Genomic DNA, 27,764 nt, shown 5'->3' with positions numbered 1-27,764 from the left:
ATAATGTCTCTGGGCTGCTGTCAAAAGACTACATCAGTGACAGTTCACAGAATTATACGCTTCCGACTTTGTGTCAGCAGTTCAGGCAATACCATTTTCTCTTTCAGCACAACAATGCCTCATGTTTTTTTTAAGTGGTGTGGAAGAACTTGATTTACCTCCACATTGCACGAAACCAGAGCACACCCAACATCTTTAGGATGCATTGGAATGCTGACTTTACACATGATTTTGAGGCAGAGTTGAGGCTGTTATATTGACATAGAGGAAGAAAGGGACTCCATGGTTTTGATATAGGATGTCCAACAAGCTCATAGTTAGATGTCCACATACTTTTGGCAAAATAGTGTATTATATTGTCCACACAAGAATATAAATGATGTAAAAATGGGAGGTGAATTAAAGAAAGAAGAAAAACAGAATGCATTGAGTGAAATTACATAAAAGGTGCAGATGCTTCCAAACAGATGATACCACGTGGTGAAGTTAAGCAGTTCACATCATTTACTGGTGGCAAACGCTTTTATTTGTGCTTTTATTTTATGGCTATTATTTGTTGTCTGGCATGTTTTCTGTACACCAAGAGTAATGTACCTTACCCTCCTGAGACCCAGCAATTCATTTTTGTCCTCTGTGGTGGACATGTGTCTAAGATTTCTAACTCAAGCACCATTTATGCAATCCAATTGAGTACTACTGTTCTGTATAGAGTACATCCTGGGCTTTTTAGAAATGTCACATTTGTGGGGGTTTGGCAAACATAGCTCATGAACTTTCTTTTCAAAGTGGCTACAATCTCATATTCCACATTTTTTTTTGCTGATATTATGTTTATGCTGCTAAAAATCGAATTGTTTCATCAATATGAAAGTCCTAACTTCGATTTAGAAAGATTTCAGAAATGTCCAGTAATTTTAACCTTTTCTTTTTCATTGTTGTTGTTGTTTATGTATTTTCTCCCTTTTTCTCCCAGACTTTAACACGTCTAATTGCCCGATTGCGTCATGCTTCCTCTCCACCAATGCCGATCCCTGCTCTGATTAAGGAGAACGAAGCTAACCCACGCCCCCTCCGACACGTGGGCAGCAGCCGTATGCATTTTGTCACCTACACTTTGACGAGTGCAATGCGGATCAGCACTGTGTATGGAGAGACACACCCTGAGAGCACTCCTTTCTCCGTCTCTGTGCAGGCGCCATCAATCAGCCAGCAGAGGTCGTAACTGCATTAGTTATGAGAGAGTCCCTATACGGCTTAATATCCCACCTCTATCTGAACAACAGGCCAATCGTTGTTCATGTGGTTGCTCAGCCCAGCCAGCAGGCAGAGCTGAGATTCGATACGATTTATTCGAGATCCCAGCTCTGGTTTTCAGCATGTGTTTTACCACTGCACCACCTGAGCGGCATTTTAACCCTTTCAAAACACAACATTTATTCAATGTCCTTTGTAGCGGACAGTAGGACTTACCACCTCCTGTTTTAGCCTATATCTATTATGCAGATGTAGAGCTGTCAGGAGATGAGGAAGAGGAGGACCAGACTGTAGAGCTGGGAGAAAAGGAGGCCTGTTAAACAACAGCCCATTGACAATGTCAAAAAATATGGGGCTCTGCATTTTCCAAAAATGCTGAATGCAGTACATGCATCATCATGCAGGAGAGCAGGAATCAAAGGAAAAACATTTGTCAAATGTATTAAATGTAACTTTAAATTAAATGTTTTTGTGTGTTTCAAAGACAAAAAGCAGCTTCCTGTTTTACCATGTGTGATGCTGTAAATGCTGTGTCATGTGATCTTTAGGTGACAATTTAAGTAAATGCAGTTTAAAGGACTCAGTTCCACTCTGAGATTTTAATTGAAATCTATAAAAAAAAAAATACAATAATAATACAGTATTATTTTTTGATCAAACAAGACCTGATGTCCACTACAAAGGACAGATGATAAAACAGTAGAACATTTAATAACATTGTTGAAAAATACATTTTGTACTATTCATTCAACCACAATACTTAATTTATCAAAAAAAATCTAAATATCTTTTTTCTTCTGGGTTTCAGGAGGATACTACTGTATTTCGTATCCCTACAATAAGGTCTGGTTGTTCTGTTATGAGTTTGGGGGAGAGTCAAAATACAAAGTTAATTTAACTGATCACCTAATCAATATAATGGAACGGTACTATTCGAGGTAAAGGTCTAATTTACAATGGCAATTCTTCTATACACAGAGCAAGAGGGGTCATTTAATGGTTTGATAAAGTTAAACATGATGGAAATGCCGCTCAGGTGGCGCAGCGGTAAAAACACACACTGAACACCAGAACTGGGATCTCGATTACATCGTATCGAGTTTCAGCTCTGCCTGCTGGCTAAGGCTGAGCGGCCACATGAACAACGATTGGCCTGTTGTTCAGACAGGGGTGGGATAATAAAGCCAGATTGGGACTATCTCATAACAAATGCAATTATGACCTCTGCTGGCTGATTGATGGCGCCTGCACAGAGACGGGAAAAAAGTGCTGTCAGGGTGTGTCTCTCCATACACAGTGCTGATCCACAGCTGATCTCGTCTGGTGTGGGTGACAAAATGCATACGGCTGCTGCCCACGTGTTGGAGGGGGTGTGGGTTAGCTTCATTCTCCTCAATCAGAGCAGGGATCGGCATTGGTGGAGAGGAAGCATGTCACAATCGGGCAATTGGACGCACTAAAAGTCGGGTGAAAAAGGGGAGAAAATGCCTAAACAAAATGTAAGAAAAAAAAAAGATGGGAATTATATACTTTTGCCTTTAAAGTCATGAGATCTCAACTGACTTGAGTGTCTTTGAACGTTTTGAACTCAATGTGTTGGACAACATGCTTTACCACCTTCAACAAACCACCAACTGAGGCAAGATCTTTTGGAAGATTGGTGCTCCAGTACAATTATCACGCCCTGCCTTAAATAATTATCATAATTTTATTTGTTTATTTTATTTATTTCTGCTGACATTTTACATAATGTCAAAACATAATATTATAATCAAGTCCAAGGACTTTATTAAAATTAAGAATTATTCGAATTACTTAACTTCCAATTATAATTCAGTTGTCAGAAGTCTGATTATAACGTGTGACTCAAATGTTCTCCAGAGAAGTCTGTTAAATAATGGCATCAAATACAATGTAGAGAAACAGGATTTAAATATCTTAAAACCAGTAATTCTCTCCTTTACTCCACTTTGTTACCGAATAATGACAGATCAAGAACGTTGATCGTTGAGTGTTAGAAAGCTCTTAGATCTTTGTATGCATGTTTGCGTGCTCTTGGTGTGATTTTAGCCTTACGTAAACATAATGGTGGTTGAAGTGTAAATAAAGATCACATGGAGGTACGATGACGTGCCCTGTTCATTTCATAACACTCAGACAAGCAGTTATACAACACGAGACAACAACAGAGAGCTTTGTTACTGTATTTGTACTTAAATGTAGTATGTACTTAGAACTTTTTACTTCTACCTACCACATTTCAGAGGATGCAAACTTTCACCCACAACATTTTTTACTAATAAACAGTGTCACCCAAAAAAGGTAGTTCCTGAACCTTGTACAGCCCCTACATCTTAAAATAAAGCTGTTTCCTTCAGTACCCTCCTTTGGCTCTGCATGTATATGATACACACACTTACACATGCAAACAAAGGTGCTCATAGTGCCACTATACACCATTCACAGCTGAAGTCGACATTTACACATGGGGCAGCTACAGTAGTTCCTTAGGGCGATCGGGCGACGCACCACCAAAGGGCAAAAGGGAAGAAATGTTTCTATCACAGCTGTGACTGTTCTGGACAGTCTGTCTTGCCTCTGAATATTGTAGTCCAATCAGCACCGAGTTGTGTTTCGTACAGTACCACCCCTTTTGGGTGATTTCAGTCTGATTGAAAATCGCCCCGGATTGCTCTCATAGACTCTCATATTAAGGCTCTTTTTTTCGAACTGCAGGCGCTGCAATACAATCTGAATGGGTTCCGGGAGGGCTCGCACTTACGTGCTTGCGTCACACGTAACCTGGTATCGCGATCTCGTCACCATGACAACCATCACCTCAGCAGAGCTAAAGGAGGGTACTGAAGGAAACAGCTTTATCTTAAGGAGTAGGGGGCTGTACAAGGTTAAGGAACTACCTGTTTTAAGTGACACTGTTTATTATTAGTAAATGTTGTGTGTGAAAGTTTATATCCCTCTGAAATGTAATAAGTATAGGTAAAAAGTACCAAGAAACTAAAATTGTCAATTAAATTCTCATTTATTTAGTGGCGTATTAGGGCCACTTTAAAGAAAAATATGTTTTTAAGTTTCGATTTTGAGATTAAAGACAAAATAATTACGACATTAAAGTCAAAATGATGTCGAGATTAAAGTGGAAATATTATGGCCATAGCAACCTCCTAGTGTTAAAATGAGGGACGTTCATGATTTGTTATACTTTCATATTAGTTTCACAAATAAAGAAATCCTCGATCTCCTGCACATCAGCACCAAGTTGTTATTAGTATAAGGACGCTAAAACGGCTTTGCAATAAACTGGGTTTATTTAGAAGAACGTGCGCCACCGGTGCGCTCGACGTCTGTGTCGTCGCCAGTACTTCAGCCGAGCCTTATGGATGGACTCGTATGATAAACTAAAGCCGTATGGCATCACTATAAATGATTGCATTGACATGTACGTATAATCATCATGTCATGTGGATGGAAGCGTACAACGACCCAAAAATAATCGCAGGTGACTGGATAACCACAATAACGCTCATTATAAGCTGCCCTCGGCGCATGCATGCCGATCCAGGTACTGAGACCCGCGCTTCTCTGAACTGACAAGCCTACGACGGCTGCTCACTCTTACGACTTTAATTTCGAAATAATTTTGACTTTATTCTCATAATATTTCGACTTTATTCTCATAATATTTCGACTTTAATCTCGAAATTGAAACGTACAAATATTTTTTACAGTGGCCCTAATATGCCATTGTACAATCACGGTTTGACCCGAGGTGGAAAATTCTGAGATTAGATAATCAGTTTCTTAACAAAGAAGTTTCTTACTAAACAATTTTACATTTTTTAGCTTGTATAGTAAAAATCCTGTAAAATCAGCTTTTACTGTAGTATTTATTTTTAAACAGTTTGGATATTTGCAGATGATCATATAAAGCTTTGTAAGACTAAACGCTCTTTTATAATCCAGTTTAAAGTCTATGTTACACTCTAAAACAGATGAACATATTTCACATATTGTAACTTTCTCTTTATATAACACTAAGATCAGAAGTTGCTGATGTTCATGTTCACGATTGTGACCGAACCTGTTCCATTATCTATCATCTGATCTGATTCACTCTCTCACAGCGCTCTCTTCTGGACAGTAAAAGCTCCAGACTGTGAAAACAGAATGCTAAACAATAGACATTTTAATTTAATTTCATCAACTGTATTTTTCTGTCGAGGGTCGCAACGGGTACGGTTCAACCGAGTAACACTGAGGCTTCAGCCATCCACCCAGAATTGTGGATTTTGGTGACATTTTGACAGTTAAAAGGTGTGGTAAAAAAGTCAGCAGGAAAACCCTATTAGCAAACCCTGGGACTGTTACAAATAGGTTATTTGAAGGGGAACTGGGGGATGTGGTCAGGGGTTTCTGTGGGAGCAGGTAATAATGGCTAGTTCACACTACACGATTTTTGCCCTGATTTTTGCTCGGTGACTAATCGGCGCTAGATTTGCCGGCTTGGGAGCAACTTGGCGTTCGCTCAGCGATCGAAACTTGGCTCTAAATCGCTATGTGTGAACTATCCAACAACTCGATCCGAGAGATATCTAGCATGTCAAATATCTGGATCTGAGTCGTCCAACTGGCAATGAGTGCTATGTCGAACAGCCAGTGAGATACGGTGTGAGGGGAAACACAGGGGAGGAGTGTAAAAAGGTGGGGCAGTGGCGTGATATAGTTTCTATCAGAATACATCAGCACACACACTGCATTGCAAAAAATATTTATTAACCTCCAACTCACTACAGAACAATCCCTGCTGTTCGTGTAGCCAAATCCACTCAGATTCATTTATTTTGTCTCCTTGATTTTTTTACGCTTCACATCAGCACACAAACTTTGATCGCTCGCTACTTGTTGACGTGCATTTTCGTACGTGGTATCATTAAACCTCTCGTCACTTTTCGCGTTTGTTTTCATGACAAAACGTAGTTTGGGAAACCAGAGAAGCTCGCCTGCGATTCCAGTTGGTGATAGATGGTGTAGTGTAAAACCCCTCTATTGCCGATCAGTCGTGTGGTGTGAAGCCACACCCACTTGAAAGACTTCCAATTACAAGAGATCCAGTTGTGTAGTGTGAACTGTACAGCGACCTGACGACTTGGAAAGTCATGTAGTGTGAACTTGGCATAAGTGCTGTAAGGTGCAATATTACAAAACACATTTCTCAAACAGCTCTGCCATTACATTTACATTTTCAGCATTTAGCAGACGCTTTCATCCAAAGCAACTTACAGTACTGTGACAGTATATTGTCTAAGCAATTGAGGGTTAAGGGCCTTGCTCAAGGGCCCAAACAGGGGCAACCTGGCAGTGGTGGGGCTTGAACCAGTGACCTTTCAATTACTAGCCCAGTACCTTAACCACTAGGCTACAACTTACCATTAAAGGCCTCCTGGAAAGGGGTTTCTTTTGGGCAATAAATTTCCAGTTAACATTAAAACCACCTCCGTGTTTCTACCACAGAGCAGGTATTATTTAGGTGATGGATCATTCTCAACACTGCAGTGACACTGACATGGTGGTGGTGTGTTAGTGTGTGTTGTGGTATGAGTGGATCAGACGCAGCAGCGCTGCTGGAGTTTTTAAATACCTCACTGTCACTGCTGGACTGAAAATCGTCCACCAACGAAAAATATCCAGCCAACAGCGTCCCGGGGGCAGCGTCTTGTGACCACTGATGAAGGTCTAGAAGATGACCGACTCAAACAGCAGCAATAGATGAGCGATCGTCTCTGACTTTACATCTACAAGGTGGACCAACTAGGTAGGCGTGTCTAATAGAGTGGACAGTGAGTGGACACGGAATTTAAAAACTCCAGCAGCGCTGCTGTGTCTGATCCACTCATACCAGCACAACACACACTAACACACCACCACCATGTCAGTGTCACTGCAGTGCTGAGAATGATCCACCACCTAAATAATACCTGCTCTGTGGGGGGTTTTGACCATTGAAGAACAGGGTCTTATTGAAGAACGTGTTTACGCTAAAAAAGTATGTACTACAGTCAGTAATTGTAGAACTACAAAGTGCTTGTATATGGTAAGTGGAGCTGATAAAATGGACAGTGAGTGTAGAAACAAGGAGGTGGTTTTAATGTTATGGCTGATCTGTGTAATGCATTTATTTTAAATAGAACTTTAAATAAGTTTTCATTAATCTCAGTTTAATCATCAATCCAGAAATGGTGACAAATCTTCATCTAGATTCGAGAACGACTTACTGCTCAGCATTTTCCAAGCCATGAATCTAAAATATAGAAAACTAAGTTACAAGAACAAGTGCAAATGAAAGAGTTTCAAATGAAACTTTATTTACAAGTAAAGGTCCAACACGATTTTGTGAGATAATAATTTATGTTGGAGGGAACAATATCTCAACTTACACACCAAAAAAAAACAAAAAAAAAACAAAACAAAACATGCAACAGTTAAGTAAAAGTTCACACACAACGTTCACATTTATTTAAACAGAGCAAGTTTGTTCAGGGTGGAGCACAGAGTTTTCCTGGAGAAGTTTTCCAGTTTCTTAACGCAAATAATTAAACACAGTTCAAATAATTGGACCTGTGAAGAAAAAACAAACAGCTGCACACAACTGCAGATCTTCTACAGTGGGTTTAGATTAGGTTCAAGGGCTCAAAATAATGTAACAGTAAAATAAAACAAGACACAAGGAAGACGTCTGAAAAGCATTGAATAAAATTTACTGGATATGGGTTGAAATTAAAAAGCGTTTTGTCAATCATCAGTTTCACAACAGCTAAAGTACCGTCAAGTGAACTGATTTACTGTCAACAAACACAGGCATATATGACTGAAAAACCCAACCAAATGAAACAAACTTATAAAAATACCTGGAAATGCTCACATTATAAAGGTCCCATTCGGGTCTTCATATATACATCGATCAGCCATAACATTAAAACCACCTCCTCGTTTCTACACTCACTGTCCATTTGATCAGCTCCACTTACCATATAGGAGCACGTTGTAGTTCTACAATTACTGACTGTAGTCCATCTGTTTCTCTGCATGCTTTGTTAGCCCCCTTTCATGCTGTTCTTCAATGATCATTGGACCAACTAGGCAGGAGTGTCTCCAGCAGCGCTGCTGTGTCTGATCAACTCATACCAGCACAACACACACTAACACACCACCACCATGTCAGTGTCACTGCATGCTGATAATGATCCACCACCCAAATAATACCTGCTCTGTGGTGGTCCTGGTCAAAAAGATATGCAGAGAAACAGATGGACTACAGTCAGTAATTGTAGAACTACAAAGTGCTTCTATATGGTAAGTGGGGCTGATAAAATGGACAGTGAGTGTAGAAACAAGGAGGTGCTTTAATGTTATGGCTGATCGCTGTATATGTGTGTGTATATATATATATAGATATAGCAACAGAAAGGGGTAACAATCAGTTCACTGTTACAGTCTAATACACTTAAATAAAGCCTGATGCATTTCACACCTAGGCATCTCTCTGACAACAAAATATATAAATATATTATATACAAACCATACAGTACTAAATCAAGCCTGTACCAATGCACTTACAGAGGACCGGTGCATACAACTTGACAAACTTACGCTGGGGAAAGAACCTCAAGTCATGAGTTCTAATTTTAAAAGTATGCAGTAGTGTCCCACAACTGTTAATGTCTGTGCTTGTATCAGGAGAACAGAACTGTAGGACAAAGGCACTACACAAGCAGTTTATGCTACCATGGTTCCTAAAAGCATCACAAAAACTGCCATGCTATAACAGCACAGAAAGGGTTCGAGAAACAGTGATTTAAAAATAGTCCATTGGACGCTGTTGCAGTATGCAGTTTATCTTCAGAAACAGGAGATAGATATCTATAAAGAAGCACCGTGAGAGGAAAGTGCAGCGGTTACATTACTGTATTTTACTGACTTAGGGACGAGTGACTGAACGATGAGACGATATTAATAAAAACTTTGTGAGAATAATACCATAGGATTTTAAGAGGGTCACAGTAGTATTTCTGTAACACTGATGAACTTTACAGTTACAAGCAGAACAAGGGCCGACACCCTTTTGGTAGGAAATAAAAGAAAAGCAAAGAAAGCTTAGTTGTGCTGTCAGCTAGTCGGTCACACAGGCAGGTATGACTGGCTGTATCTGTATCTGGGGGAGCAGTGGGGTAAATGAGCAGTCCATCCATTGGAAGAAGCACTTGGTAGTGCACTCAGTGCCAGTCCCAATCCTGGATAAAATAAACAGGGTCGCATCAGGAAAAGCATCCGGCATAAAAACTGTGGATAATCAGGCTTGCGGACCAGAATGATTCACTGTTGTGACCCCGAAATATGAGAGCAACCTAAAAAGTGATGTAAAAGATGTAACTATAGGCGTTCGGGTGGTGCAGTACTTTGTTCGTAATATTTATGACAGGAATGGTAGTCACAAGGTTATATCGAACACAGTCATGGACAATTTTGTATCTCCAGTTCACCTCACTTGCATGTCTTTGGACCGTGGAAGGAAACCGGAGCTCCCAGAGGAAACCCACACAGACACAGGGAGTGCTACCCACTGAGTCACTGTGCCGCCCGTGGTGCAGTAGTAAAAGACGCTAGCGCACCAGTGCTGACATCTCAAACTTGCAGGTTTAACTTTCAGTACTGCCGGGCGCCTGTACAAACAATAATTGGCTTGTAGGGCGAGAGTGCCAGAGGTTATTATTTATAACTGCTGCATTTACGACCTTGATGGCTGTAAAAAGACGGGGGATAATGAGGATCGGAGTGAGACGCGGATCCCCATACGAACCTGCCTAGTGCAGGTGAAAAAGTAGCAGTCAGCTACTACACGTGTCAGAAGGGGTGTGTGATAAGTCACGGTCCTCCTTGGTCAGGAGTGAAGGTCAGAAATAGTGGAGGAAGCGAAATGTGATCAGGTTATTGGATACGACTAGATTGGGAGGAAAAATTGGGCTAAATTTATAAAAAGATAATCAAATCGCCAAGCTCCTTCCAACTAATGACTGAATTTTGTACAGATGTTTGTTTTCGCTGTATGGATTTTTTTATTTGTTAAATAAAAATAAACAAACAAATCGACGTGATGTGAGTTTTTCTTGGCAATAATCAAACTTTAATAAATACATACTGCACATCATGATGTCTACGTTTTGCTAGATTGTTCCACACTGCCCACCTTTATTGTGGCCTATCTAATGCGCTAGGAAAAAAAAGAAGAAAAAACATCTTACCACAATTACTTTTAAAAAAGTACACTGTGTGTGTTTTGAGGTAAAACTGAGAACAAAATGAATCTGAAGGCACACAAATGTGCCTACAAAGGAAATGCAGATTGTGCTGTATTCATTGTGCGCACATACTGGACACTAAAACAGTACATTTAGGAAAGCCATATGTTCCTAATACAGTATTGCTTACTTTAATCACTTCACTGTCTCTCACTGGAACTATGCAGTCGTGAACTGTTGGTCCGAATGAATGGTTTATAAGATAAAAGTCTGATGGTCTTTACTTCCAGTTTCCTTTAACGCAACCAACAGACATTATTGCACACTGGATGGGTCCAGTAGGATCTACTAGGATCACGTTCCCACCTGACCCACTGATTTGTTCAAACACTTATTTTGCCCTCTCTGGCCTCCCCGCACTTTCCTTTATGTCTTTTACTTAGGCCCAGCGACCGCTGGATACGAAGCTGCGACTGAAGGAGAAGCTGACTTCCGAGCTCTTGTTTTTGCCCCACGCGCCGAATGGCACTATGATGATTGTGCTGTTGTCCTCTGCACCGTACTGCAGTGCCTGGAGAGAGAGAGAGAGAGAGAGAGAGAGAGAGAGAGAGAGAGAGAAAAGAAGTGCAACACAAGGCACATTCTCATTACTGAAAAGTGTTCAGGAGCTCAGGAACTTTTGCCCTTTGTTTATCAATAAATCAGCTGATTTTAAGTTCCTGGCCTATAAAGCTTGTAGGTTTCTGATGCTATAGACACTAAGGCAAAAGCTTTTACAGCTGAATCATAAAAAGTCTGTAAACATAATGTAATGTTACTTTGCAGTAACATTTGAAAGGTTGTTTGCACTTGTCACATTATTTCCAATTTAAAGTTTTACTGTGTTAAGAACAGAATACTGTGATCCACAAATGAATACCTTCTGTATAGATTTTAATTAAACAAGATAACCTCCTAATACATTTGTGCTAATCAGGATCATTTAAGATGACTGCTATTAATTGTCAGACTGCTTTTCTATTCAGAAATAGAAGGTTTTCATCAATGATTTTGTTTTCCCCGTGTCCACGTGGGTTTCCTCCGGGTGCTCCGTCTTCCTCCAACAGTCTAAAGTTTGTTTGTTTGTTTATTAGGATTTTAACGTCATGTTTTACACTTTTGGTTTCATTCATGACAGGAACGGTAGTTACTCATTACACAAGATTCATCAGTTCACAAGTTTATATCGAACACAGTCATGGACAATTTTGTATCTCCAATCCACCTCACTTGCACGTCTTTGGACTGTGGTAGGAAACCGGAGCACCCGGAGTAAACCCACGCGGACACGGGGAGAACATGCAAACTCCACACAGAAAGGACCCGGCCCTCCCCACCTGGGGATCGAACCCAGGACCTTCTTGCTGTGAGGCTACAGTGCTACCCACTTAGCCACTGTGCCGCCCCCCTAGGACTGTTGTATTCTCATTACGCTCTTATTACGATACCAATACGTTCCGATACATACGTTGCGATGAAGTCTAATAACGTTCCTATACATACCGACGCATACGATACCATACGGTCAAAATACAGTTTGACTTCTTACTCTTTTCTCCCCCTACTAGCACCTTAGTTCCACTTATATTCCCTTTGTGCCACCTAGTGGCCAAACTAAACGTAACTACTAAAGCAATACAAATGGCTCTTACAACTGTGTTCGATAAAACCTTGTGAACTGATGAATCTTGTGTAATGAGTAACTACCGTTCCTGTCATGAATGTAACCAAAGTGTAAAACATGACGTTAAAATCCTAATAAAGGACTTTTTTTAAAGCTGTGTAATTGTGTTATTCTTGGTTTATTTTATTTCCATCAACCACTTCACCCTGGTCTAGGTTTTCATTGGGCACAGGGCATGAACACACTCTGGAAAGGGCACCAACCCATTACAGACAATCATGACTGTATAGACAACCAGCTGGCCAAAACCATTACTGATATTCAAACCCGGTTCTCAGCAGTGGAGGACGAGGATGACAAAGCGCTGTTGCCCTTTGTGAATTAACTGTCTGTTAATTAAGGACCGATCCTCATAAAATGTCCAAGTATTACAGTATAAAATATGATCACTTTGACATAAGATCAAATCAGACAACATAAACATTATGTGAAGTCCATGAATTTAAATTTAGATGGTCTTAACCTTGTAATGGTCTCACCAAGGAAATTATTTCTTTGAATTTCTTAGTTTCTTGGGACTAAACAAACAACAAACATTTCATATTTTTTACTAGTGCACACAGTATTTTTAAGGAGCCTTTGCCATATAGATTAGAAAGGCTGTCATCCATCTATTTTTGAGATGAACACGTGTCAACCAAAGAGTAGATACGACCCAAACAAGATTATCTAAATACAGCTTCTTTTTAAGCCCCCAAGTATTTAGACTCAAACTAAGCTCAACCAAATGGTTGAGCAGACCATTAAATTGTTAAGCTACTCGATTTTCTTTGCACTTTAAAGTTTCTAAAGTGATAACTAAAAACAAAAAAGTACATATATGATTAGGGCCCTAATTTCCTAATTTCATGAACCTCGTTTTTTTAATTTTTTTTTAAAATATTTTTTCCCCCAAGAACAGACTGCATTTTTCACCTGCACCAGTCGAGTTCATACACTTGACGGGCACTGTGTACGGAGGGCCACACCCCCATCAGCATTATTCCTCAGCCCTGTGCAGGCGCCATTGGTCAGCCAGCAGGGGCCGCAGTTATTAGGACCTATGGTCCGACTTTCTTACCCTCTAACCCTGAACAACAGCCAACTCTGGTGCGCTAGCGTACTTCACCGCTGTGCCACCTGAGCGGCCACACGAACCTCATTTTTCAGAAATCGCAGATTTCACTTCGACATCTTGGACATTTTGACTAACTGAATTGCCGTAGGACTGCTAAGACCGCCTCATTGTGCAAATTAACCAGTAAACGTGAGGCACTTCAAGGCTACACGAATAAAAACATTTAAAATGTTAAACAAAACCTAAAGTTTGAATTTGACAGAAAATTGTATATTACACTGAATCTCATACCTGCTCAGAAATACGATGTGCTGCCTCCTTGGGGTCGTGGCATTGGTTGATGACATCACAAATTTCCTGGCTGTTCATGATGAAGTTGATGCCGTCTGTGGTGAGGGCGAGGAAGGCATCGTGGACGAGATGCAACTGCGGGAGAAAAAGCAGCGTGATGTCTCAGAACTTGTCAGCATTACGATACAACACGACAGCTATTTAAAATCCTGACAGGTCACTCACTGTAATCCTTTTGGTTTCTGGCTCTGCGATGACCCCAGAGTTTTTTAGGTCGAAGTCTCCTATGCTGCGCGTCATTGCTAGTCGCCCGTTGACATTAGGTTGGCCCAGACTGTTCCATGTCACGAAGCCGCCGCTCTTACGAATCCTATAATACGAAAAACATTACTAATAAGAATTTTATATAAATAAAAAGTTTACAGTTAAATTTAAGTGTTAACTTCTATCTTTCCTTCTGTGCATGATTCTATACAGTGCCTTATAATCCTTAATATTAGTGTTTATACACCGATCAGCCATAACATTAAAACCACCACCTTGTTTCTACACTCACTGTCCATTTTATCAGCTCCACTTACCATATAGAAGCACTTTGTAGTTCTACAATTACTGACTGTAGTCCATCTGTTTCTCTGCATGCTTTGTTAGCCCCCTTTCATGCTGTTCTTCAATGGTCAGGACCACCACAGGACCACCACAGAGCAGGTATTATTTAGGTGGTGGATGATTCTCAGCACTGCAGTGACACTGACATGGTGGTGGTGTGTTAGTGTGTGTTGTGCTGGTATGAGTGGATCAGACACAGCAGCGCTGATGGAGTTTTTAAACACCTCACTGTCACTGCTGGACTGAGAATCGTCCACCAACCAAAAACATCCAGCCAACAGCACCCCGTGGGCAGCGTCCTGTGACCACTGATGAAGGTCTATAGATGATCGTCTCTGACTTTACATCTACAAGGTGGACCACCTAGGTCGGAGTGTCTAATAGAGTGGACACAGTATTTAAAAACTCCAGCAGCACTGCTGTGTCTGATCCACTCATACCAGCACAACACACACTAACACACCACCACCATGTCAGTGTCACTGCAGTGCTGAGAATGATCCACCACCTATATAATAGCTGCTCTGTGGTGGTCCTGACCATTAAAGAACAGCATGAAAGGGGGCTAACAAAGCATGCAGAGAAACAGATGGACTACAGTCAGTAATTGTAGAACTACAAAGTGCTTCTATATGGTAAGTGGAGCTGGTAATATGGACAGTAAGTGTAAAAAAACAAGGAGGTGGTTTTAATGTTATGGCTGATCAGTGTACATGCAATTCTAAAATTCATAGAGCTTTTGTAAATTAAAGAGCTCTTCTGCTACAGAACTGACAGGATAAACCTGATGCCAAGCAGAGAAGCAAATTATCAAATTTAGATGCCACCAAACACATTTATGTCATGATCTGGACCATCATGTGATGGTACAGACTGACCCTTACCTCTCTTTTTCGTCCTTTCTTTCAGGTGTGTGGTCTGTCGTAAGTTTAAGAGCTTTGCTCTTCCTGCAGAGCATGGCACGGCTGTCTCCCACACTGGCCACCACCAGTTCGATGCCGTCTCTCAACAGCGCCACAGTAGCCGTGGAGCCCGCGGTCAGCACAGAGGCTGCAAACCACCAAAAAGAGAGCCCAAAATTTAATGCACTGAGGATTCAGAGCCTGAGCAAAGGACATGGATCATAAATCATGCAATGACAAAGTGCAGTTTAACACGTACACACAAGCACAAGACACTATGTTGTACTGATACACACAAGAGTAGTGTGTCTACACTCACACATCTTTACTCACTTCTACACACACACACACAAATGTGTTGAACTCCATAAAATAATACAGCAGGAGGAAAAGAGTTCAAGAGCAGTCAGGGACGGAAAAAACAACAACAATCATGCAGAACACAACTGGTGGTTGGGGAGCAGGTCGGTGGGAAGGACAGAAATTGAGAAATAAGAGACAACTACAGCATGCCAAACTAGAGAGGTTCAACAGTCTGATTGCAGGAATAACATTTGCTCAAGGTTAAGGACTAGCATACATACATAACATATATAAACCTGCAACCGCAATAATAGGTTAGAAATTAACAAAACCAAAAGCCTGTAGATCACTGACCTAACGTCCTTTTAGAAAAGGCATGTACACAGTGAAAAAAAAACTGTATAATCTTCTGTATATTCTGCATAATGCATGCAATCTGAGTCATAAGCAGACTGGAATTCCCAGCCACACTCACACTGACCCTCCCAACGTTAACTAATAAAAAATATTATTTATTGTGGCTGAATAGGAAACGAACACAATATAAAAGAACACAACACCAAAATCATTATCAGTGCGATTCAGTAATAGCTTAATATATGATGGTTATTTTAAGTATATTTCTTAAAATATAGAAATCCACTTCATAAAGTACAGCCAAAAACATACAACCTAAACAAATAAATATATTTACCCCAAACAATAGATCAGTTTTTTTTTTGTTTTTTTTTAATGCATTTTCTCCCTTTTTCTCCCCCTTTAGTGCGTCCAATTGCCCAATTTGCATCACGCATCCTCTCTGCCACTGCCGTTCCCTGCCCTGACCGAGGGGATCGAAGCTAACCCACGCCCCCCGCCGACACGTGGGCATCAAGCCGTATGCATCTTGCCACCCACACACTGACGAGTGTGGCGCCACCTAGCGTTGCGTGCAGAGAGACGCACCCTAAGAGCACTCCTTCCTCATCTCCGTGTAGGCGCCTCTAATCAGCCAGCAGAGGTCGTAACTGCACCATTCTGACAGAGAGAGACCCACTCGTAGATTGCATTAATGCCTCAGCTAAATACACCGATCAGGCATAACATTATGACCACCCTCCTAATATTGTGTTGGTCCCCCTTTTGCTGCTAAAACAGCCGTGCAACTGTGATGCTCTGTGTATTCTGACCCATTACTATCAGAACCAGCAGTAACATCTTCAGCAGTTTGAGCTACAGTAGCTCGTCTGTTGGATCGGACCACACGGGCCAGCCTTCGCTCCCCACGTACATCAGTGAGCCCAGGCCGCCCATGACCCTGTCGCCGACCACTTTTGATAGATACTGCCCACTGCAGACCGGGACACACCCCACAAGAGCTGCAGCCCAAACTCAAACTCGCTCAGATCCTCACGCTGGTCCATTTTTCCTGCTTCTAACATCAACTTTGAGGATAAAATGTTCACTTGCTGCCTGATATATCCCCCCCACTAACAGGTGCCGTGATGAAGAGATGATCAGTGTTATTCACTTCACCTGTCCGTGGTCATAATGTTATGCCTGGTCAGTGTATAAGTTACTTTAATCAGAATACTGTGCAGCCTTCTTGTCCGTTTTCTCGCAATTGAATTACTTAAAACAACTCTCCTGCTGCTCACATCCCCCAATGGAGTAAAATTGCATTCAGAGAATCATGTTAATTGAGTTTCCCTACGGCTCGTGCCAGGACCTCGACTATAAAACGGAGGAAAAACACTGTTCAACATTTCCTCCCTTAGACAAACCCAACTGTGTTTGCTAAACAGCCGGCCAGGCCAGTAGGTCGGCTATTGTTTGTATGTTTATTGGGATTTTAACGTCATATTTTACACTTTGGTTACATTCATGACAGGAACGGTAGTTACTCATTACACAAGATTCATCAGTTCACAAGTTTAATGTCAAACACAGTCATGGACAATTTTGTATCTCCAATTAACCTCACTTGCATGTCTTTGGACTGTAGGAGGAAACCGGAGCACCCGGAGGAAACCCATGCAGACACGGGGAGAACATGCAAACTCCACACAGAAAGGACCTGGACCGCCCCATCTAGGGATCGAACCCAGGACCTTCTTGCTGTGAGGTGACAGTGCTACCCACTAAGCCAAAGTGCCGCCAGTAGGTCCGCTAAAATTCAAACGGAGGAGTTTGAACTGTCTGCAATGATTGGCTGGCACGTTAGGCAGCAGTACCACCCGAGCGCTCACTTAATAATTTAATTCTTTATTTTTTGTCAAGGTCAAACTGTTTACAACCATATTTTGTTGTGTAACAGTTACCAGGACAGTGTCAGTGTCTGTACTATAATAATATTCCTCTTCTGTATTTTTATTATCATTTTTTAAATACTTTTAATTTTAGTTCATCCAAATATTTGTGTAACATCTGTCAACTTTCAAGATTGGTCTGGTTGTCACCAACAGTCGTCCCATCCCACATTTCCATATTCAACCTAAACAAAACATTCATCAACAGATGAAATTCGGCTTTCTCAATAACATGCGAAGAAACAGAACTGAGCTAGAAAGCTTTACAGAAACAGAGAGAGATTTGGAAAGAAAGGGAGAGAAAGTTGAGGAACCTTCCAGAAGTCCACGCAAGGACCCGCTGGACCAATCCAGCCCCTCGCCTTCCAAAAAGGTAGCGCAGAGCTGCCGCTTTTATGGGTTCTTAGCTGGGTCCGTAACTGTCATAACACGCACACACACACACACAGGGCAAGATTGTACATTGCATGCACAAGAGCCCAGAAACGGGCTGCACAGTAGAAGAGTGACATGGTGGGAAGGAACTGTACCTAATGTTGCTATCTGTGGATATTAGCAGTTTTTGCAACTTCTACAGAACATAACAAGAACTTCTTTATAATCATTTAATATCTGATCTTGGATCTACACTAATGTATTAGTAAATGAGTTAAAGGTTACAGCCAAGAAAAACTCTGTGAAGCCAAACAGCAAAACCAGTTTAGTAAACAGCAGCTTCGTTTATGTGTGACGAAACGTTTGTCCTTGTGATAAGAGGAGTGTATCTGTTTACTCCATTTAAAACACGTACGTTTAGATGCAACCTTATAATACAACTGTTTTTACAGCTAATAGATCAATGAGTCATGCAACACTATATTACAAGATCAATAGTGTTTAACAGTCAATTAAATGCATGTATACTGATAATCGGACATAACTAGAAAGAGAAGAGCTGCCTGCCAGATTATTTCACGGGCAAACACACCAATTAGTGTCTTTACTGACCATAGCAGATAGCATGTATCACACCAAAAAAACTCCTGGTGGAGTGGCATTGAGCATGGCGATGTTCAGCTTGTGTTTAGCTATAAAGCCCCTAACTACCAGTTCTTGACTTTTAATGATTTTAAAACCAAATATTTAGCAATTAATGGAAGGTTGTAATTGCATTTTTTACTTGGAGAGCTCTTCTACAAACATTAACATGTTTGCTTACTGGCTGAGCTTTGGTTGCATCTAGTGGCTTCCAATTCCCTATAGCAGAATTTACAGTGGACCAGAGGGTTTTAGCTGGCCAGCAAATGAAATCAGATTCTCTCATTATGTAGCATTAGAATTAATATTATTACTACTTACAACCAGTTTTCAAAAACACTTTTGACATTAGGTAAAATGCAAATAACAGTAAGAAGTTATTTTTTTTTAATACAGCACAAAGAACCTTATTAACCATACCAACTTAATTCCTAATTTGATGACTGCAACAAAATCTTATAAAAAAACAAAAAACACAGGGCCAGTGTAGGACTGAAGAGTCTGTAAAACTATGAAAAACACCTGTTTTATGGCTAACGTGATGAAATCATGATTAGTAAGTATATAAAAGGAGTTCAGTCCTTTACAAGCAAGACTGTTTACAAGCAAGAACAGTTTAGGATCAATGTTTATTGATGCACAATTGCACACGTGCAAAAGGAATTTAGGGATTTTACTATTAAAAGATCCAGAGAATTCAGAGTAATCGCTGCTTGAAGAAATAAAAAATTAAACACTGAAGTTCTGTGACCCTCAGACAGCACTGCATTAAAATGTGTCTGTAATAAATGACAACCCCTGGGTTTGGGAACATTTTGGAATAGTGCTGTTGGCATCTACAAATGCAGCTACATTTCTGGGCTCGGGCTCATCGGAGACGAAAAATATCACAGTAAAAAACGTGCTGTGGTCTGACAAGTACACCCCTCTTAAAAACTGTTTTTTAAAAATAATGCTGGCATCTAGAGAGCTTTTTTTTGGAAACAAGTCTGTCTGTTTCTGCAAGACAACACTAAACCCCAATCTGCCTTTGTTACAACAGTGTGGCTTCATATTAAGAGTGTAGGTGCTAGACTGGCCTGTGTGCATTCCAGAAAAGAGAAGAAAAGACCCTGAACTAAGCAGACTCTGCTGAGCAGCTAAAGTGTTAAATTAGGTAAAAATCATCAGGTCAATAAAAACATTACTGTCTTTTTCATTATTATTTTATATTATAATTTATTTACTTTCACAGATTTTTTCTTGGCATTGTGGCTAACAAATGCACAGCATGTATTGATGTAGGTGAAAACTGTTATGGCACAACTTCTCTTGATGACACAAGACTGAAGACTTGACTAGTTACCTAGTATTAAACTAATTACAACAACCCCCCCCCCCCCCCCCCCACCTCCCAATAAATTAGCACGGTAAGGGTACCTACCATCAGGGGAGAAGTGAAGGTGCCTTGCAAGTGCTTTGTCAACATTAAGAAACGCCTTGGACAGAACTTGCTCCAGGTTGTCCTCCTTGGTCACAAGATCTCTGCAATTCATCGATTTGTTTATTAGGATTTTAACGTCATGTTTTACACTGTGGTTACATTTATTACAGGACAGGTAGTTACTGGTTACACAAGACTCATTAGTTTAATGTCAAACACAGTCAGGAACAATTTTGTATTTCCAGTTCACCTCACTTTGGACTGTGGAAGGAAACCGGAGCTCCCGGAGGAAACCCACGCGGACACGGGGAGAACATGCAAACTCCACACAGAAAGGACCTGGACCGTCCCACCTGGGAATCAAACCAAGGACCGTCTTGCTGTGAGGTGACAGTGCTACCCACCGAGCACTTTTTCTTTTTTTTCACAGAATATGAACTTGAACAATGCTGTAACAAACCATTTTTAAGTTATTTTACACAGATGAGGGATAATGGGATCAGGGCTTGTCCCTCCGTCCGCAAAGCTGATCCACATATGAACTCGCCTCATGTAGGTGAAACGATGCAGTCGGCTACTGAACACGTGTCGGAGGGGGCGTGTGTTAGTCACGTCTCTCCTCAGTCAGAGTGGAGGTCAACATCAGTTGAGAGGAAGCGTAATGCAATCGGGTAATTGGATACGACTAGATTGGGAGGAAAATTGTGGGGAAAATGCACAAAAAATGTATTAGCAAAGACTCATGTTGATTTTAGCAGAGATCAGAGGGCATGGGAAGGGGTTTATGTTGGCCTGTTCCAATTCACTTTGGCTAAAATCCATTAAGAGATCTCAGTTCTTCAAGCAGAGGAAGGTTATAAAGAGAAACAGTCAGTACTTCAGACTTACTTAATATGCTGCTCCATGTACTTGTGGCAGAAGTCAGCAGCCTCGGCTCCTCCATGGCCGTCAAACACAGCAAAATAAAGGATGTTATCGGTCATCTGTGACAGCTGGAACCGATCCTCATTGTCTTTGCGTTGGCCGATCTGTGAGGCATAGCCCACCTTAGACAGGCTGACCTTGGGGATGGGCTTGCCATAGCGGATACTCGGCGGTAGCAAAATGGGTTCGTCGATACGATTGTCCCAGATGCCAAACGAGTCCCACGTAGTGGGGCGTCCACTACTGTCTGGGTCGAAGCGCGAGTTGCTGGGCCGGGTTCCAGATGGACTGTATAGTGTCCGCCTAGACTCGTCCTGAAGAACGTGGGCAGTGTTCAGCACAACTCTGCGGCTAACGCGCGACCCGCCATGCACAGCCAGTCGCACGAGAATCGCCACAGACATAGCTCAGTAACAAACTGCCAGACACCAGGCAAAAGCTCCTATACAAGCTTTTTTAAAAACCGGACAGATCCAGACAGCAGTAAATAGGTCAGCCTGTAGAAATACAGCCACCAGTATCCTAAAAAAAAACACACACACACACACACACACGAGAGAGTTACAGTTTAAAGCTTAAACGTATTAGTCTGGCTGGATGAGGCCAGCTCTTCAGGTGCTTTTAGCTCAACTCAACATAATTTATAATAATCTCTGTGTACAGTCGCATTTAGAGTTTCTAATCTAAAGTTTTAATGTATTTATATAATTTAAATAATCAAGGACAAAATTGTTGCACATTAAAATCACAGATGGAAGCCTCGCAATGGTCTGGTGTTCTGTCCGAGGTTACTACATTGATTCTGAGAAAACCAAACCCAAAGCGACCCTGACCAGGATAATAAACTGCTTAAGGTTTACGGTCATGTTTGTTATTCTGCTTTTCATTAAATAAAGCAAAAGCTTGCTAACATAAAACTTGATGTGTTATACACTGATCAGCCATAACATTAAAACCACCTCCTTGTTTCTACACTCACTGCCTATTTAATCCCACGCAGACACAGGGAGAACATGCAAACTCCACAAAGAAAGGACACAGACCGCCCCACCTGGGGATCGAACCCAGGACCCTTTTGCTGCGAGGCGACGGTGCTACCCACCGAGCCACCATGATTTAAATCACATAAAAGCATAAAGATGTCCAGCTTAGAATCTCTGAGCGTGGCTGTACACAGACTTTGCGCTGCCCACCGAGAAGTGTCAGCTGTTGGTTAAAACATAATTTAAAATAAATTTTCCAACAGAGTTTGGTGGAGATTTTCCATTAAAGTTCAAGTCACGTTTTAAGATGATTAAAAACCAGCTGGAATTTGAAGAGGACGTCTGTGGCTAAACGGGTAACGGTGTAGTTTGTTTTATTTCATAACACTAATGGATTAATGGTTGAGGATGTGAGAGATCTCCAAGCTGGGACAAGAGTTTCATTATCTCAGGTGAGCGATGTATCATTTATAAAGCGGTTTTTATTGTGTTTAAACGGTGTGTTTAGATGTGACAGTAGTAGATGATTTTTAAAATGCTAGAAGTTTAAGTAGATCAAAGTGTTTTCATTTCTGAATGGCTGTTGCAGATGAGTTGTAGATCAGTGGCACATGTTAATGATGTCATCAAGATGTACCTTGGTACTGCAGTTGGAACGTGTGTTATTTGCTTTACACACAAACAATGGCCTTATTTACATTAAGCAACGGTATCGGATCACACGTTTTTTTTTCCATCCAATATCCGATCCAGTAATTTGCGCCAATATCGGAAAACTCTGTATCGGATCGGTGCCTGCCCTACTTCATACTCTTATTTTGCGTCTAGAGATGGGACGATCGATCGGCTATGAATCGGTATCGGCCGATTTTTAATCAAAATATGCTATCGGCGATCGGCGATCTTTCCTAAAAGTAGCCGATCCGATCGTGTAATATATAAAAGATCACGTTAAGTTAACAGCTCAGTGGATCGATCCAGACTTTGAGCTACGACGCGCCAACCATCACATCACCATTCATCAACCATCGTACAGAAACCACAGTGAAAGCTCTTCATGACCTAAAATAACATCATTAACGTTGTGCATCATACATACCATGTAATTTTGCTGATTGTAATATTTACTTTAAAAAGATAATTCAACCCGGTCACATCGGAGTCGATTCTATCAGCACGTTATATAAACTCCTGGTTCACTTTGGTAAATCGTGAGCGGTTCTTGCTTGTGATGTAGATGAGAACAGAAAACGTTACAGAGGCAAAAGTTTATTCATTACCAAATTCGTTAGTTCAGGATCATCTGCTAAACTTTTAGGGTAATCAGAACTTTTAGCTCCACAGACGGAACGAGTCTGACTCGGTGACCGCTCTGTGGTAATAGCAGTTTAATTAAGCTTTTTAATGAAGCTTTTTAATGTAAGAAAGTCACACAAAATGTTCTGTAGTAGCTGGTGTTTATTTAAAACCACAGCATTTATTAATAACAGTAAAAACGGAGAGAGAAACGTACGCGTCACATTCGACTCCTGAATCAGAATCATTTAAAGCGACACTGTGAACAAAGCGTTTTTTTAAAGAAACACACACACGCTGTTGCTTTCGGTTTATCTTCACTGTGAGGCTCTTTAAGTTTTTTTCAGACTAAACTGGATAACATTAAACCTGTGTGTGTGTGTGTGTGTGTGTGTGTGGTCAGTTAGACTAATAAGATATGTCTCCTGTGGGTGAAAAAAATAATTGTTTGGTTACTTTATTATTTACTGCTGATTTTGCGCTAAAAATTGCATGTCACACTCGACTCGAAATCGACTATCGGCCGATTGCCCTGAAAGGAGATCGGAGATCGCAATCGGTGCCAAAAACCCCGATCGTCCCATCTCTATTTGCGTCTGACTCTGTCCCAGCTTTTATGAAGTGTGTTGAAGGTGTCAAATTCTAAAAGTGTTTCTGTTTACAAAACATAATAAAGTTGTTTAGTCAAAACATTGGAAATCTTTTCAAAGTTAAATTAAAGTTTAAGAGAATTAACAAATTACAGATTCTTCTTTTGTTGTGTTTTACAAAAAGTCCCAATTTTTTATGGAAACGACTTCTTTATAATTATATAAATGTCAACACTGCCTCTTCTACTATAAGCTTGGTAAAGGACATTAGGACAAATGTGCCTTGTTTTCAGCACGAGTCAGTTTGTTTACATTGTTTTGTGACTCTAAAATGTTGAAATATTGTTTTTTTTTTTCATGATTTTTGACTTACAAGTTAAAAAAGCCAATAAAGAATTACTATAACAGGAAAATCCACCTGCATAATAAAACAGTTATATTAATAAATAGTTTAAATATGAATTGCTGGCATTATATATTGTGCTGTGCATAAACACTTTAACTTTACAGCAATTATATAATTTATTATATATTTATTATGATTTTTTAACGTCATGTTTTACACACTTTGGTAACATTCAAGACAGGACAGGTGGTTACAGGTTACACAAGATTCATCAGTTCAAGATCAATGTCAAACACAGTCATGGACAATTTTGTATGTTCAATTCACCTCACTTGCACGTCTAGACTGCGGGAGGAAACTGGAGCTCCTGGAGGAAACCCACACGGACACATGGAGAACATGCAAACTCCACACAGAAAAGACTCGAACCCAGGACCTTCTTGCTGTGAGGCGACAGTGCTACCCACCGTGCTGCCCAGTTTATCATTTAAATATATATTAAGACGGTCAGCTCTTCCCATCAGACAAAGATAAATAATGCCTGTATGTGGACATCCAACCGGGCGATAGTACTGCTGAGGATTTGAGTTGCACTATCTCCTCACAGCAAGACTGTCCTGGGTTTGATCCCCCAGGTGGGGCGGTCCAGGTCCTTTCTGTGTGGAGTTTGCATGTTCTCCCCATGTCTGCGTGGGTTACCTTCAGGAGCTCCGGTTTCCTCCCACAGTACAAAGACGTGCAAGTGAGATAAACTGGAGAAACTAAATCGTCCATGACTGTGTGACATTGAAACTTGTGAACTGATGAATCTTGTGTAATGAGTAACTACCGTTCCTGTCATGAATGTAACCACAGTGTTAAACATGACGTTCAAATCCTGATAAACAGCAGACAGGAAGAGACTGAACAAACTCATTAAGAGGGCCGGCTCTGTCCTGGGGAGCCCCTTAGACCCAGTGCAGGTGGTGGGAGACAGGAGGATGTTAGCCAAGCTAACATGACTCCCACCACATGCATAAGACTCTTGCAGTACTGGGCAGCTCCTTCAGCGACAGGCTGCTTCACCCCAAATGTGGGAAAGAGCGGTATCGCAGGTCCTTCCTTCCTGCTGCTGTTAGACTATATAACCAGCACTGCTCCAGACAGATCACACACACACACACACACACACACACACACACTTTAAATTATTCATAACAATGTGCAACTTTTTTCCCCCATGTGAAATTATTACAATGTGCAATATTCCTCCCATGTGCAATTATTATTATTTTTTTATTATTGTTATTATACATTGTACTTTTTATTGTCTATTTGTTGTATTGAGTGCTGTACTATCCCTTCGCTGCTGCAACAGTGAGAATATCCCCACTGTGGGACTAATAAAGGATTATCTTATCTTATCTTATCTTAAATTGTCAGAGTTGAGGCCAATGTTACACCCTTGAGCAAAACCCATAAAGCAAGACTTTAAAGCAACCCCTAAAGGCACCTGTTTGTTTCAATTCATTGCAATTATAGGCACCATGATGCAAACCAAGGTGACTCCAATGTAACACCCACTGATCTGTGGGCATAATAAAGATGCCAACACCGCCCCTCCTGCTATAGGCGAAGGCTGTGCTGTGCACCACGCCTCCTTCCTTCAAATTCAGCTTTTATTCCTATTTAACTGAAATAAACCATCTACTATGCCACCTAAATAAAACACTATGGACAGGTAAGGGACCAGATTGGGTTTATTTCATTATTAATCCCTTGTAACTTGATTTAATGAAACAATAATAACAATAACAGAGCAGTGCAATGCGCATGACGCAACACTTGAACTGTAATAAGAGCTGCAAATTCCAATATGCACCATTATTATTCCTGAACTAATCACTATTATTAATGTGATGATGTTATATAGAACTGTTTGTTTACATGAGGAAAATTCCACAATTGATTAGCAGTGCTAACACGGTGTGCTAACACCGCCTCCATTGAACACTGTTACACACATAAACCAGAAATACTTACACATACGCAGTTAAAATTCATTAAATTAGACGTTTAATGTTAATATTAAGGTTATAATTGAAACAAATAGCCACTCACCTGAAGTTTAACCGTAAACAGCGACCTGCTTTAAACTACAAACCTAAACAAGCAAAATTCCTCCCGCTGCTGTAGCCACGAACACTCGGGGCGGGCTTAACAACCAGGAGCCAATCACAGAACAGCAAAATCTATACCAGCCAATCAAAAAACCCTTGTACTCTATTAAGCGTTGTATTACTTGATTTGTGGATTGCTATTGACGGACACTTAATGCAGCCAATCAGTGAAGAGATATAAAGGCTCTCTCCAAATGAGAACATTTACATTAAAACCACCTCCTTGTTACTACACCCACTGTCCATTTTATCAGCTCCACTTACCATACAGGAGCACTTTGTAGTTCTACAATTACTGACTGTAGTCCATCTGTTTCCCTGCATGCGTTGTTAGCCCCCTTTCATGCTGTTCTTCAATGGTCAGGACCCCCACAGGACCACCACAGAGCAGGTATTATTTAGGTGGTGGATCATTCTCAGCACTGCAGTGACACTGACATGGTGGTGGTGTGTTAGTGTGTGTTGTGCTGGTATGAGTGGATCAGACACAGCAGCGCTGATGGAGTTTTAAAAACACCTCACTGTCACTTCTGGACTGAGAATAGTCCACCAACCAAAAATATCCACCGTGGGCAGCGTCCTGTGACCACTGATGAAGGTCTAGAAGATGACCGACTCAAACAGCAGCAATAGATGAGCGATCGTCTCTGACTTTACATCTACAAGGTGGACCAACTAGGTAGGAGTGTCTAATAGAGTGGACAGTGAGTGGACACGGTATTTAAAAACTCCAGCAGCGCTGCTGTGTCTGATCCACTCATACCAGCACAACACACACTAACACACCACCACCATGTCAGTGTCACTGCAGTGCTGAGAATCATCCACCACCCAAATAATACCTGCTCTGTGGGGGTCCTGACCATTGAAGAACAGGGTGAAAGCAGGTTAAAAAGAGATGTAGAGAAACATATGGACTACAATCAGTAATTGTAGAACTACAAAGTGCTTCTATATGGTAAGTGGAGCTGATAAAATGGACAGTGAGTGTAGAAACAAGGAGGTGGTTTTAATGTTATGGCTGATTTTTTATGGTAAAGGGAACAATTTATATCTCTGTCAAAGTATCTATCTATCTATCCATATGTCAACTTCCCTTCAAACTTCCCTACCTATTGTTTGTTTGTTTGTTTATTAGGATTTTAACGTTATGTTTTACACTTTGGTTACATTCATGACATGAATGGTAGTTACTCATTACTATTAAGTTTACTGTTAAACACAGTCATGGACAATTTTGTATCTCCAATTCACCTCACTTGCTCGTATTTGGACTGTGGGAAGAAAA

General features: G+C 40.8%; 1 protein-coding gene across 1 annotated transcript; it reads right to left on the bottom strand.

Moving 5' to 3' along the window:
• Window positions 1–10,423: 10,423 nt before the first annotated feature.
• Window positions 10,424–26,494, bottom strand: ppm1kb (protein phosphatase, Mg2+/Mn2+ dependent 1Kb). Its single transcript, XM_062996247.1, has 7 exons — window positions 26,418–26,494; window positions 21,067–21,624; window positions 20,179–20,279; window positions 15,130–15,295; window positions 13,862–14,006; window positions 13,637–13,771; window positions 10,424–11,136 (listed from the first exon to the last, which is right to left on the bottom strand). Exons 2-7 carry the CDS (start codon window positions 21,504–21,506, stop codon window positions 11,005–11,007), a joined length of 1,119 nt encoding a protein of 372 aa, XP_062852317.1. The 5' UTR covers window positions 21,507–21,624; window positions 26,418–26,494; the 3' UTR covers window positions 10,424–11,004.
• Between the last annotated feature and the right edge of the window lie 1,270 nt (window positions 26,495–27,764).

Source organism: Trichomycterus rosablanca, chromosome 5 (assembly GCF_030014385.1).
Source record: "Trichomycterus rosablanca isolate fTriRos1 chromosome 5, fTriRos1.hap1, whole genome shotgun sequence".
NCBI classification, from domain to species: domain Eukaryota; kingdom Metazoa; phylum Chordata; class Actinopteri; order Siluriformes; family Trichomycteridae; genus Trichomycterus; species Trichomycterus rosablanca.
Note: the sequence above shows the minus strand (reverse complement) of the source record. Positions and strands in the feature narration are given on the sequence as shown.

Coding starts and splice junctions, on each gene's coding strand:
- ppm1kb (XM_062996247.1), bottom strand. CDS start 21,506: ATGTCTGTGGCGATTCTCGTGCGACTGGCTGTGCATGGCGGGTCGCGC. Junction 15,296..20,178: donor CCTTCACTTCTCCCCTGATG/GTAGGTACCCTT, acceptor GGTGGTTTGCAG/CCTCTGTGCTGACCGCGGGC. Junction 13,772..13,861: donor CAGAAACCAAAAGGATTACA/GTGAGTGACCTG, acceptor TTTCTCCCGCAG/TTGCATCTCGTCCACGATGC.